Source organism: Alligator sinensis, unplaced genomic scaffold, assembly GCF_000455745.1.
Source record: "Alligator sinensis unplaced genomic scaffold, ASM45574v1 scaffold353_1, whole genome shotgun sequence".
Lineage (NCBI taxonomy): Eukaryota > Metazoa > Chordata > Crocodylia > Alligatoridae > Alligator > Alligator sinensis.
Window position 1 is genome coordinate 2,185,542 of NW_005842075.1, and position 13,280 is coordinate 2,198,821.

General features: G+C 44.7%; 1 protein-coding gene across 1 annotated transcript in view; it reads right to left on the reverse strand.

Annotated features, from left to right (window-relative positions):
* Nucleotides 1–13,013, reverse strand: part of METAP1 (methionyl aminopeptidase 1) — a 44,667-nt gene extending 31,654 nt beyond the window's left edge. Inside the window, exon 1 of the mRNA XM_025204261.1 lies at nt 12,831–13,013. Within this exon, the coding sequence (XP_025060046.1) occupies nt 12,831–13,013 (183 nt within the window). The remainder of the gene's footprint in view (nt 1–12,830) is intronic.
* Nucleotides 13,014–13,280: the final 267 nt, after the last annotated feature.

The window sequence follows — 13,280 nt, forward strand, 5'->3', positions numbered from 1 at the left end:
CACAGATCAAGGCCCTCACAGTGAGGGAGGGAGTGGGGCAGGGCGTGGGGGCAGGCACCGCTCAGCCGGGTGAGGCACAGGACCGCTCCTACCACTGCACACACCCCTGCCATCGGTATCGACCAAAAAAATCTCTATCGGTGCACCCCTGCACAGTGCCACTTTAACTGTATTACCTCAGTTGGGGTACTTCCCCTACCACCATTGTGGTCATGGTATTTCCCATGCCAGGCCCCCACAGGTGTCAGATGGGGCCTTCCCACCACAGCAGCAAGACTCCCAGCCCCACAGTGGTCTGCCCAAGCCCCTGCAGCAGTGGGGCCCAGGCAGGGCGACAGGCTCCCTATACCTCCTGCTGCACTTGTGCCTGCTGCTGCAGCCCAGACCTGGAAGGCTCTTCCACGCTGCCAGGCCAGGACCTCCCCAGCTCCTCCAGAGGGAAAACGGGGTCCAGTCCCAGCAGGGTGGACTCCACCAGGCACATTGTGTCCTTCCCCATCCTGTCCATGGCACTAGGACCATGCGGGGCCTGAAGGGGGTTGAGCATGCAGCTGTCTTGGCCCGAGGAGGCTTTATGGCAACTAGAGCAGGCAGTGCTGGATCTGAAGGATCACTGCCAGCCCCTCGCACAGTGAGCGCAGCCTCAGGGGGTTCTTGAGGGGTGGCAGCACAGCAGCTCCAGCCTGGAAGACTGCTGTTGCAGCCCTAATGCTGCCCCCAGGATCCCTGCTGTGCCATCATGCCCCTCCCCCCTCCCCAAAGCAGCACAATCTAGGCACAGGAGATGTGCACAGCCCTGGCCCCAGCCCCTACCTGTGGGGGTGAGGGAAAGCCATGGCTCTGCAGCTGGGCAGTGCCCCATGGTGGGTGGCTCAGCTGCACCCGCCATCTCCTACCCCACCAGTAGCCTGGGGCCTGCACAGCACCAGGAGCACAGTTAAGACATAAGGGGGCCAGGGCTGTCCCTGCTAGAGGTTACTAAACAGTAAGCAGTAAAGGTATAAAAATAATTTTTTTTAACTATTTACATCCCTAATATAGAAGCGTATGGAAACTATGCCTGAGAACATATACTGCACCATAGTCCTATGGCCTGAAAAGCAGAAGGTTAAGTCACTTCCTCCACCTGCTCTGACCTGCCTGTTCTGGGAACACCTCTCTATACAGACAGTTAGACTGGTTTAACTGGCATGAATGCATGTGTGTAAACTGAAAACTAAATGCTCATGTGCAAGTATAAGACAGAATGTAAATAGGAAATGGAAAAAAAACGAATGGAAAGACAGTGAAGTGAGCTTGAACAGCAAGTGGAGGCTGTGCATGGGAGAAGTCTGTGAATGGAAAGAAGAGGGAGGAAAACGTAAGAACACTGAATGGAGAAGTTCACAGGAGGAAATAAGCAAGACGATGCATCAGTATTGAGTCAGGGAGCATCCAGCAATTGTTAGAAAGAAAAGAAAATGGATGAGACCAGAGTAGGGGGTAGAGATTTGGGGACAAACAATAAATTAAGAAGAAAAAAACAGAGTGAGGGAAATAGTAGCTTGGCTCAACAAGGTGTTGAAGAGGAACCCTAAAGGCAGTGGTCACTAATCCATGGCTCAGGTGACATTGCCCATGGGACCCCTCCAACACCACCTGTGGCCACAGGCAATTAGAAAGTTAAAACTGAAGTTGGCAAAGACAATGAAGCATGATGTTGTCTGTAGCATTACTTGCTTAGCACTGCTGCCCACAAGCCAGCATTGATTGGGTACCACTAATTTAAAGTGCTAATGAAGAAACTTCTTGTTCTCATAGATGAGAGACTAAATATAACCAAAATGTCCCAATAAATTAAACAGTGATTCTCTGGAGGGGGATAATTTCACTAATTTATAGCAACAGCTGAAATTTCTGAGGAAGGAAGAAAAAAAAGCAAATAGCAAACCATTTTCCTTTATAAGGAGAGTCTAGTGCTACTGCTGAATCATCATCAACTTAAACAACTGGACATATCCAGTGACCGACTCAAGTCCATGTATAAATGCACCAAACCCATCTGCTATAATACAGCTGAACAACATGCCTGTTGTACAAGTGTTATGCCCCAACCAATTGTAATAATGTAATCCTAGATATGCATCACCTTAAAGGCAAAACACCTTTTTTCCCCCCCATGTCCATTTTTATATTTTAAAATGAACACAGACAATACAATTTATTTTTCAGCAAGCAAATGAATGGTCACAAACTACTTCAAGATCGTTTCAGGCTGGACATAAGGAAGAACTTCTTTACTGTCCGAGCCCCCAAGGTCTGGAACAGCCTGCCACCGGAGGTGGTTCAAGCGCCTTCATTGAACACCTTCAAGATGAAACTGGATGCTTATCTTGCTGGGATCCTATGACCCCAGCTGACTTCCTGCCCTTTGGGCAGGGGGCTGGACTCGATGATCTTCCGAGGTCCCTTCCAGCCCTGATGTCTATGAAATCTATGAAAGTGTCATGGTAACAACTTAGCTTGATCCTTCAATATGCCCTCCGCTCAGAATTATGTTTACAAGGCAGAAGCAAAACTACACAAGAGTAATAGTTGTGGCAAAAGTTACGTACAACTCAAACATTATGATGTACAAAGCGAAAAGTCATGTCTCCTGCAGCCAATAATGGATTTATCTTACTAGTCATGTTATTGTCACATGTCAATACTCTGTTCTAAAAAAAAAAAAAAAAAAAAAGATTAAAGACTAGGCCTGACTCAGGCCAGATATATAGGTTTCCCTTGCTTTATGCGGGTTCAGTATGTGCTAATTCACTCTTATGCAATGACCCTTTTTATACAAAAAATGCATTACATTAAAAGCTCTATTATCTGATCCCCTGGGAATGGGGGATCCCAGACAACAAAATATGCCAGTTAATTGAGCAGCCTGGGCCACTGCTTCGCCCTCCGTGTCTGGGGCGTCCCTCCACCCCTCCCATGGCTTCGCTGCCCTGCGGTACAGGGAGATGGGCCCCACACAACCTGTTATGCCCCCAGGCCATGGGGGCTCAGCAGCGCAGGCTGCTCTGCCCCAGGCCATTTGGGCTCGGAGAAACCAGAAGTGCCACGGTGGGCACTTCCGGTTTCACTTTATCTTACAAACCGGCATGCCAGTTAATTGAGCATGCCAGCTTGTAAGATGCCAGTTAACAGAACTTTTACTGTACATGCAAGGTAAATTCACTCTTATGTGATCGGTGTGATGGAAGCCCACAGTCAGCTACTCTGTGCAGTGTATTGTGGGAGTGATGCGCACCAAAATATAGTCTCCTGTGTGGATCTGTGCTCCTTGCTCATTGTCTGCAACACGTGTTTCTGTAGTTGCTATCCCCATTATGACTTATAAGCATCCCACTAGCTTATCTCCTACCCCTCTTCCTGGTCCCCATCAGTGAAGCCTTCACCACCCTCTCTTCACACCAACTAAATATTCACCAGCACCCTGTGTAAAGCAGGTTCCCTTTATGCGAATTCCAGTTATGTGCCATTTTTCAGGAATGTATGTACAGCATAAAGTGAAGGAAATCTGTACTGGGATCTGCAGGGCTAGAAACTGCTTCCTAGGATGGAAAGGGAATAAGAAAAGGGAAGAAATGAGCCCTTGCTCTGGAACAGGTCAGCAATATTCATCTCACAGAGCCACCGTAACCAGCCCAACAGAGCCTGGAAGCTTCAGCTGCATCGGGGCAGAGCAACTGGAAGCTGTGCCATTCTACAGCTGTGGGATGGGCAGAAGCAACAGCAAGGAAAAGCTGTTGAGAAAGTTGCTGGGTCTGAAAACCAGCCCCAACACTTGGACCCAAGCCATGTTATTCTAGCGGGCAGTTCCAAAAAGTTGCTGGCTAATGCTCTAGAACAGTGGTTTTCAACCTGTGGTCTGCAGACCCCTGGAGGTCCACAGATTATGTCTAAGGGGTCCAAGAATGATGACTATGATTAATCAAAAGTATATGAGTAACCAAACTTACAATTCAAAGGGGTCTCCATCGCCATTCAAAATTTTTTAGGGGTCCACAAACGAAAAAAGGTTGATACCTACTGCACTAGAATTTAAGTCCCACAGACTAAAATTACCTTACAAACAGCTTGTGCTCTTTCTGTCCTAATCCTTTCCAGGGTGCAAATTTTAGTCCTGCAGTCTTGGCTTCCCTTTGCCGTTAGGCACCACTAATGCCTCTATTTCTACTGCCTTACCTAAGAAACAACCCACATTCCCTACAAAACAGTGACCCCACTGCTCATCAATCCCTCACCAATGCATACAAAGAAGCTGTTCTTTCCCTCTCTCTGGCCCTGTTAATTTTTCTGGATTAACCAATCTGATCAAAGCGCTCCAGTCTTTTACTGAGACTCTTCATTTAACTTTCCTGTTCTTTTTTAACCGCATTTAATGATTCATAGTTGTCATTATAGTATAAACAGATGCACATTCAGTTGGGTAAGTAGAGAAGACCTAGGAAAAATATAGGATGCATTTTAACATTAAATAGAAAAAACAAACCAAAACGGCACACGTCCAAAATAGTGAAGTAACTCTTGGTCACAATAATCTTTTATAACCATAACAGCAACAAAGGGGGAAAAAAGAAGAGATTTTAAGTTGATGGACCCCCTTCACAATTAACATAAAATGTTTTGCTTCAAAGTACCTAGAAACCACTACAGCAATTAGGGGTGCAGCAATATATCGGCTGGCTCTTGGATCAACACCAATAAAAGCAGAAACAACATTAGCAGCTATGGGCTTTTTTTTAAAAAAAAAAACCACAATCGCTGTAGCCAATAATTATGAGCACGTGCCCAGAGCACCCTGGCAAGCATAGTCCTGATCCTGCACCCCACCGCTGGCCAGAGCCCACAGCTGACTACAGGCCCGGGTGAGCAGCAGGAGGGGAAGGAGGTACCGGGGAGCAGTCACAGGGTGTCATGCTCAGCAACTTCAGGACTGTTACTGGCATCTGCTGCTATTGCCGCTGCCATGGCAACGTCACATGTGCAGCAGGGGCCTGAGCACTGGGGCTGCATGTGAGCAAGGTAAGGCGCTGCATGAGGGACATTTCGCTTCACCGGGCACCAGGCGCTTTTGCAAAAGCAGCTTCTCCCCAGCGGCCATGGAAGCTCAGCTGTGCAGGGCCCACCAGCGCTGAGGCGGCAATGTGATCTGGGGCTTCAAATATGCCCGCTGTCTGCACAAGGGTCCACACTGCCGGGGATGGCAGCATGGGCTGTGCGAGGAGCAGGGCTGCAGGTAGGAGCCATGGGCAAGGGTGAGATGTGCATAGGAATAAATCACTGCCTTCCTCATGGGGGGGGAAGGGGGGGTGTTGTTCTAAATGCAAAACAAGCACACACAAAAAAAAGGTTTGTGTCACTAGTTTAAAATGCCTTGCACTATTACTAAACATCAGTTATCAGATCAGCATCAGCTGATATGGTTGATCATTGGCTATCTGTATCAGCCAAGAAAATCTTTATCAGTGCATCCCTAACAGCAATTCCACATTTAAACATGGTTCAACTTAATACTTCTTAGGAGCAATGCATTTAATTTCACTTGAACCCAAAAAGGTAACCAATGATAAAATCAATGTTAAAACTATAAGGTTATTTTCCTTGCAGGAAAACAGTTTCCATGAATCAATCCAAGTGGATTCTACCTTAGGGAGCCAGCCCAACATCTGCTGAGTGGAATGCTGACATTGCAATGTATTGTAGCAGAATCCGCTTCACAACTGAAAGCATTTTCTAGCACATGGATAGTACAATGGACAGTAAAAACAATGACTCCTATTGAACACTCCATTACAAACTTTTTATTGCTGCTTCACTGGAAAAGCTGTAAAACAAGTTCTACTATGTGGCCACTGACCAATTCAATAAGCAGTGGCTACCAAATGCTTTTATCATATTTGTATGGCACCCCTTACTTCAGTACCTGAGAACATTGCATTCTCCTGCTATTTATCCTTACAACACCCCAGTGAGGCAGGGAAGCACTATTTGCTCCATTTTACAAGTGAAAAACTGAGAGATTTTCTCATGGTGCAAATAAAACACAGTTTATTATTAAAAAAAACAAAACAGAATTTGTTATCCCAGCAAATGAGACTACTGACTAATTAACGTGTTTAAACTTTGATCCTACAAATCACCAGCACAAACCACCACTAAATCTATAGGAACAACTTAACTCCTCAGGGAGAAGTTACTTGGCACCAGAGTCCTACTAGAAGACTTGGCAAACACTTTTATCAGGGGTTATGCAACTCTTTAATTGGAGACCTCAGACATCCCAGACCAGGTGGGAAGACCAAGGCAAGTACAATGTAAATTACTCTGAGATCAATAATATAAGCAGCACATTTTTGCCTATTCAAATCTGAAAGGCAGCATGACTAAGATTTGTCTGCCATATATGACTGCATAACTTTTAGAATGAATTCATGCGTAAAGGTAGGAACTTGCCAATGACAAGGGAAAGAAAGTGTCTATTTAATGCTACTATGCAGCTTTACTGCATGATAGTTAGCAACCCTATTTTTAAAGCTAATAATAATCTTAACAAATGTCTTCTAGGAGTGGTCATTCTCTTGGACTAATCTGAAAGTTATGGAGTTTTTGTTTAGCTGGGGGGGTTAATTTTTTTTCCATCTTGTATTATGCAATCATGAAACCAAACATTTTCCAACTAAGACTGAACATTTAAAAACACCCCCAAACCAAAGCTTAGCCTTAAACATTCATATTTGTAAATAAAGAAGTCTCATAAAGACTATAAGGTTTCAAAACTTTTAGTTTTGAGATAAAATTATGACCTTTTCCTAACAACTGAATTATAGTACATGGGACTGGAGGCACATTGTGCCCAGTTCCTTGCAAACGCATGGAAAGATGAAAGCGCTCTTTTGAGAATGGTAAACTGGTATGAAGGACTACATCAGTTGGCAGGGAAATTTCAGCTACACTCTTCTCACAACTGGGGATTTGTGGGATCAGGTCCTACAAAAAGTACCCAAGTAAGGGCAAGAAGTGGAGTTCTACAATTATCCTTTAATTTTTCCCAAGTATTTACTACCTAGCTGTTAATTAGATCAAAATGGATGCACATGAGAAGACATCTGATCACTATTCTTAGTTTGTTTTATTAATTTCCGGGCCTGATCCTGCTCTAACACAGAACAGCCTCTGTACCCTTTCAGGTCTGGCCCTTAGCTCAAACTTTGAGGGAGAGATTGCGTCTAACTCTGTAACTCCCCATGTGGGTTCACTGAGCTAGGCAACAGGGCTGTGCGAAGCTTCAGTCGCTGATTCGATTCAACGGAGATTCAGCCCGATTCGGTGGCTGAATCTCCGAATCCAAATCGAATCAGAACCCTCCAAATTGATTTGGAGAGATTTGGAAAGATTCGGAGATTTGGACATAGACACAGCTTTAAATGTTTTTTCTACATACCTCAAGGTACCAGACAGCCTGTGAATGCTGCGATGCTGGGGCGCATGGAGTGTCCCACAGAAGCACAGGGGGCTCCCCAGTGCGCTCAGCAGCAGACACGGAAGTAGACCAGAAGCACTTCCAGTCCACTTCCAAGTCCACCAGAGAATGTGCGGGGGGCCCTCACGGCTCGGCAACTGGTGCTTCCTGTGTCTAGGGGGGCACCTGGGGTCGCCCCCCCCCCCCCCACAGCCAACTGACAAGCCGGGGGGGTGGGGGGGCACAGCAGGCCCCCCAAGTGTGCTCCCTGGCAGACCCAGAAGTGGACCAGAAGTACTTCCGGTCCAGTTCCGGGTTCACCACCCAGCATGTGGGGGCCCCCTGCCCGCACTCCTCTGGGACACACCATCCATCCTACCATTGCAGCCTTCATGAGCCGCACTGGTACCTCGAGGTATATAGAAAAAACATTTAAAGCTGTGTCTGTCTGAATCGCTGATTCTCCAAATCAGCATTGAATCTTCAGATTCAGCTAAATAGAATCAGGGACAGTCCAAATCAAGGAATCAAATCACTGTCCCTGATCTGGGCTGAATCTGAATCAAAGAGGGCCCGTTTCGCACACCCCTACTAGGCAGGTGATTCTTAGTATTAATAAATTCAAAGATTTCATAGTGAGCAAAGACAAGTGCAATCTTTCAAATTTGCACAGCCATTTGAGTATCAAACAGTAACTGGATGTTCTCTTTAAAGAATTTGTTTCTCTTACAAAGAGGAATGACTGCAACACCTTTTTTGCTTCAACAATAAACAGTCATTTATTCAGTGCCACCGATATTTATGGTGCTTTCTGCATAGTAAAGAAAGGCAGGTCTCTTGTCTCAAGAAGCTTACAATCTAAAGCTCGACTGGGCTTGCAAATGGATCTCATTGTACCGAATCAAGTACATACATCATTTTTCATTTCTAACAGAAGGGCTCCATGCATTTGAAGGAGAGGACAAGTACAGAATCAGCACCTGATTACAGAACAGCAAAGGAGGATAAACCCAAATGCAGTCCAGTGCTTATGTTCTAAGGAAACTGGCACTTTGATAAAATATACAGAATATGGGGGAACAGGAAAGAGGAGGAGGGAAAAGGATGAAATGGGCCTCTTGTTAGTTCCTGTATATTTTTTAATATTATTTAACTTAAGAGACGGTCCAGAATAAGGGCAAGAAGTAGAGGTCTACCATTATCCTCTCATTTCTCCTAAATACATACTATCCAGCTGTTCATAAGATTATACAAACTGAATTATAAGTCAAGTAATATACAGTCATATACACTGTTCCATATATTAGATATTTTTATATGCAGTGCACACATGGGTGTGTATCCATATAGGAAGGAAGGTTTCAGATGCCTGAATTCATCCTGAGTGTTGAAACAGCATGCTCAAGGTAAGCTGCTGAGCTTCTACATTACTTCTACCTGCCTTCCAAGATACAGTGAGATCCAGTAATTTGATCACAAGCTGACATATGTATGCATCATTGTGGCATATGCTCTGCCTCTGAGAGAATGAGTGTAGGTTTCCTCAACTGGAGGTGGAAGAAGTTATTTGGTACCAAGTGCACTTTATTAGCTAAGCTAAATGAAGTCAAACAGGACGCCCAGGATTCACATCACATTGACTAACAGAGAACATCCTTCAGTGGAGAAATCTTGAATCTTACTCTATCTCAGACTAAAGACAGAAGCAACCACAGAGGCTCCTAGCAAACTTTTGAGTACACATCTCTGTACTCCAACCCCAATCAACCCTTACTGTATTCCTTGCCAGTTCCAGACCCTGATACTAATCTTCAAAGTCATGGATGGGACTGGACCAGTTACATCAGTCACATCTCCATGCTTCTCTCAGCCAACTGTACTCATGTCAGACATGCCCAGCTCAAAGTGCAGAAGACCAAGAAACTAAAACGTTTTGGTTGCCAAACTTAAGACCATGGAATGAAAGTTCAAAGGTCAAATTACCTTCGTGGTAGCCATTTTTAAGGGCACACCACTGAGCTGTCTTCTTTTTGAGAACAGAGGAAGGAAAAAAATTACAAGCACCCTTTATTAAAAGGAGGAATGAAGGTGACAGAAGTCCACATGAGACTTGGTTCTCCAGATATCATTTAATTAGAAACTGCAATTTAATACTATGACTATGGGCACCCACAGAAAACACTAGGACAAATGAAATTGTATCCCCTTATTATTCTACATTTAGTTTTCCAGCCTAAATGGTGCACAATCTTAGCTTCTTGCTTAAATTATTTGTGCTGTTTATATTTTATGCACTTGTTGAAATGACTTATAATTTCATAAAATCATATGTAGATTCCTGTATCAAGAAACATGGAATGCCAAGGGTAAATACTAACATCCAGGATTGTGAGTAATGAAATGCATACATTCAATATTTCTCTTTAGTGTGTTTTCTTTTAAATCTAAGGGCATAGACACACAAAGTTACCACAAAGAGGAGGGTGAGGCTTTACCATACATCAGCCATTCTATGATTTCGCTCTCTGTAGCTTACCCCTATTTCAATGAGAAGCACACACACAGGCAGCACCTGGCATCCAGTAAATAAAGCCTTACCCTCACCTACTTTTCAGTAACTTGTTCAGCGTGATTGAGATAAACGGGGGAAACTTCACATAGTTTCATTTTTGTCTGCAGACGTCAAATGACAAAACTCTAGTGATTTACCTTTTGAATGTTACCTCCATATAAAGATGGCTAAAGGCATGACGGTAACATTCAAAAGGTAAATCACTAGAGTTTTGTCATCTGGGTCTGCAGACAGAAATGAAACAACGGTGTGAAGTTCTTTTCATTCATCTCAAAGAGGTGACAACTTCGAAGCAGTTTCAGAAACGAACAAAGTTAGCATTTCCATTACTGACTTTCAGCCAGTTCATATATCTAGTATGTCTGTCCTGAGCATGCAAATGGAACACTGAAATAATTACCAAATGTTTTATTTGTTCATAATGTAGATGTTTGCAGACATTCAGTGAAAAGGGTAAGAAAAATATTTGCAATACTGTCAACAAAAAAAACTGTTGCAAGTTTTGGTAAATCTTGCAGTCTAACTTTTAGTATAACCTAGCTTTCTTATGAAGCATTTTACTTAAAGCATCTTACAAATGAAGTAGTTACCACTATCCCTGTTTTACATATCGTAAAGTTGAGGCGCAGAAAGAATAAGCAGGTTTCCCAGTGACAAAGCTGAAAACAAAAAAGTCTCCCAGCCCAGTGCTCTATCTATTAAGCCACTCTGTTGAATAACCATTTCGAATAACTTCCTTGCAACTTACAACCAGACACCAGTAATCCAATACAAGATTTCCAAGTATAATAGATAAGAATCCTCCTACCCTAGTCTGAAGATCTAGAAGAGAAAAGAAACCTTGCAGGTATTACCAGAATTTCCCCAAAGACATATGTAGTGGATGCTTATAAAATAACCTGCGTACATGGGAAGTTTCTCCGGAACCCCAAGCAGCTAATGGTTGGTTTATGTTCAGAAACAGAACTTCTACATGTAAGGCACATGAATCTCATGTAACTGAATGTTTTTGCTGTCCTCATGTTTACTTTTTTTCCCCCAATCTGCTGAATTTACCTTGAAATATTCTTTCAACATTTAATTCCAACAGTTAATTATGCATCAAATAAGCATTTCCTCACTTGTTTAAATGGGCATTCAACAAACAGAGGGCTTCTGCAATTAGACAGTGTATTTTATTGTGCACTTTACATTTTTCAAACCAGAACAGGGGAGAGAGGTTTCTAAACCAGAGCTAAGCACATTTTAGTTCTGGTAGTAAGACAGTATACCCAAGGCCTACAGATACTGTTTAAATCAGTGGTCCCCAAACTTTGATGCGTCACAGTCAACAATACTAAGTAACATGCATCAAATTTTGCTCCCCTTTAAGCCAGTATCCCTATGGCCACAAGCAATGCTGCACGTGAAAGACAGATTAAGGGCCACTACTTTAAATGCTCTCTACTGGTTTATAGGCAAGAAACACTCAAACTTTAGTTAATTTAGTAAAATATTTGGATATTATACATTAGGGGATTTTTAAAAAAAAGAGAGCCAACAATATTTCAAGAACTCTTATTTGATAAGTACAACTAACAAAACAGATGAGTTTTATTTTCAAAGCAACAAGTCTACTTTGTGCATCCCAGAGACAGAAAGGCATTTAAAACAATTTAATCTGTGTGCGCCACTTTCAACCATCAGCAATATATTGAGAGGACTATAAAGCTGAGACATGTAGAATACTGTATATTACATTACAGTTAGCCTGTCTGCATGAAGGTGGAACATTGCAGACCTGTAAGAGGTGCAGGCACATCCCACAGACCAGCGGTTCTCAACTCTTTTTAGACTTGAGGCACTCCTTGGAAGATGTCAGCTCTTAATTTTCATCTGTTTTTTGACTTTGACTACAGAAAAATAATAGAGGAATTCTTCTGTTGCAAAGAGCTCCAAAAGGCACGGCAGGGCAGGATGTTTTTAAAAACTATGGATTCCTATTTAAAATCTCTAGGCTTATCTCGTGAATTGCATGGAGATGTTACCGCACCTCAAAGTGCTATGGTTGCTTGGCATTACACAGCGCCCTTGAAAGGTGCTGTGGCATCCTGGTGGGGAAAAAAAAGTCACAGCCCCAGGTACTGGGAGCATCTGTAAGACATGAATTAGAGTGACTTCCTCAGTGAAACCTGCAGGCAGGAGACAAGGGGGCGGGGGAACCTTACAGACTAACTCAGAGGGTCTCCAGCTTTGGTAAGCAATAGCCCCTGCCTCAGGTCTCCATATCCAGCCCTGTCAAAAATAAAAACCACTCCCTCCCTCTGCAAGGGCCTCCTGCTGCCCCTATCTCCCAATACACCCAGCCAGGGCAAGTCAGGCTGCAGAACTTGGGAGTCAGTCGGCGCTGTGGGGGTGCAGCAGACACCACTGCCTCGGGCACCGGGTGCCACAGCCTCCTGGAAGACCCCAGGAGGGCGCACACGTGGTGCCCAAAATGAAGGGAGGCCGGTAGCCCTGCTCTTGCCCAGGTCTCCTCAAACCTGTTCTGCCACGTTTCTGCGGGCCAAGCCCAGGTGAAAAGAGAGGGCCAGCGCTCCCGGGGGCCCACCACGCTACTGGGCCGCGGGGGCGAGTCCATGCAGCCCGAGACGGCCCAGCCCCGCCTCAGGGTCCCCGCGCCCCACGTGCTGCTCGGGCCGGCTCGGCCTCGGCCCCGGCGGGGAGAGGAGGGGACCCAGGCCCGGCCTCCACCAGGATGCGGCCGCCGCGGGGCGGGCTCACCTGAGAGCAGAAGTAGGAGCCCTGGATACCCAGCTTGAGGCAGCCGGCCCAGCGTGGCCGCGGCCTCAGGCTGCCAGGGAGGGAAGGGTGGGCCGGGCCGGGCCGGGGGCGCCTGAGGCCGGGCCGCCGCCTGCTTGGACGGGGGGTGCGTGGGTGGAGGGGTGTATGTGTATATATGGGCATATATGTGTATCCGTGTATGTGTGTGTGTATGTATGCATGGGCGTATACGTGTATGCATGTATGTGTGTGTGCATATATACATATATATATGCATGGGCGTATATGCGTATGCTTGTATGTGTATATACATGTACATAGATGCATATGTGTGTGTGTGTCTGTGTGTATATTTTAAGTGTGTTTCTATAACCAGACAAATGAACATAGAAATATAATAAAACATAAATAAAAACTAGTGAGCTAACCATCAGGTTCGAAACATGCCTA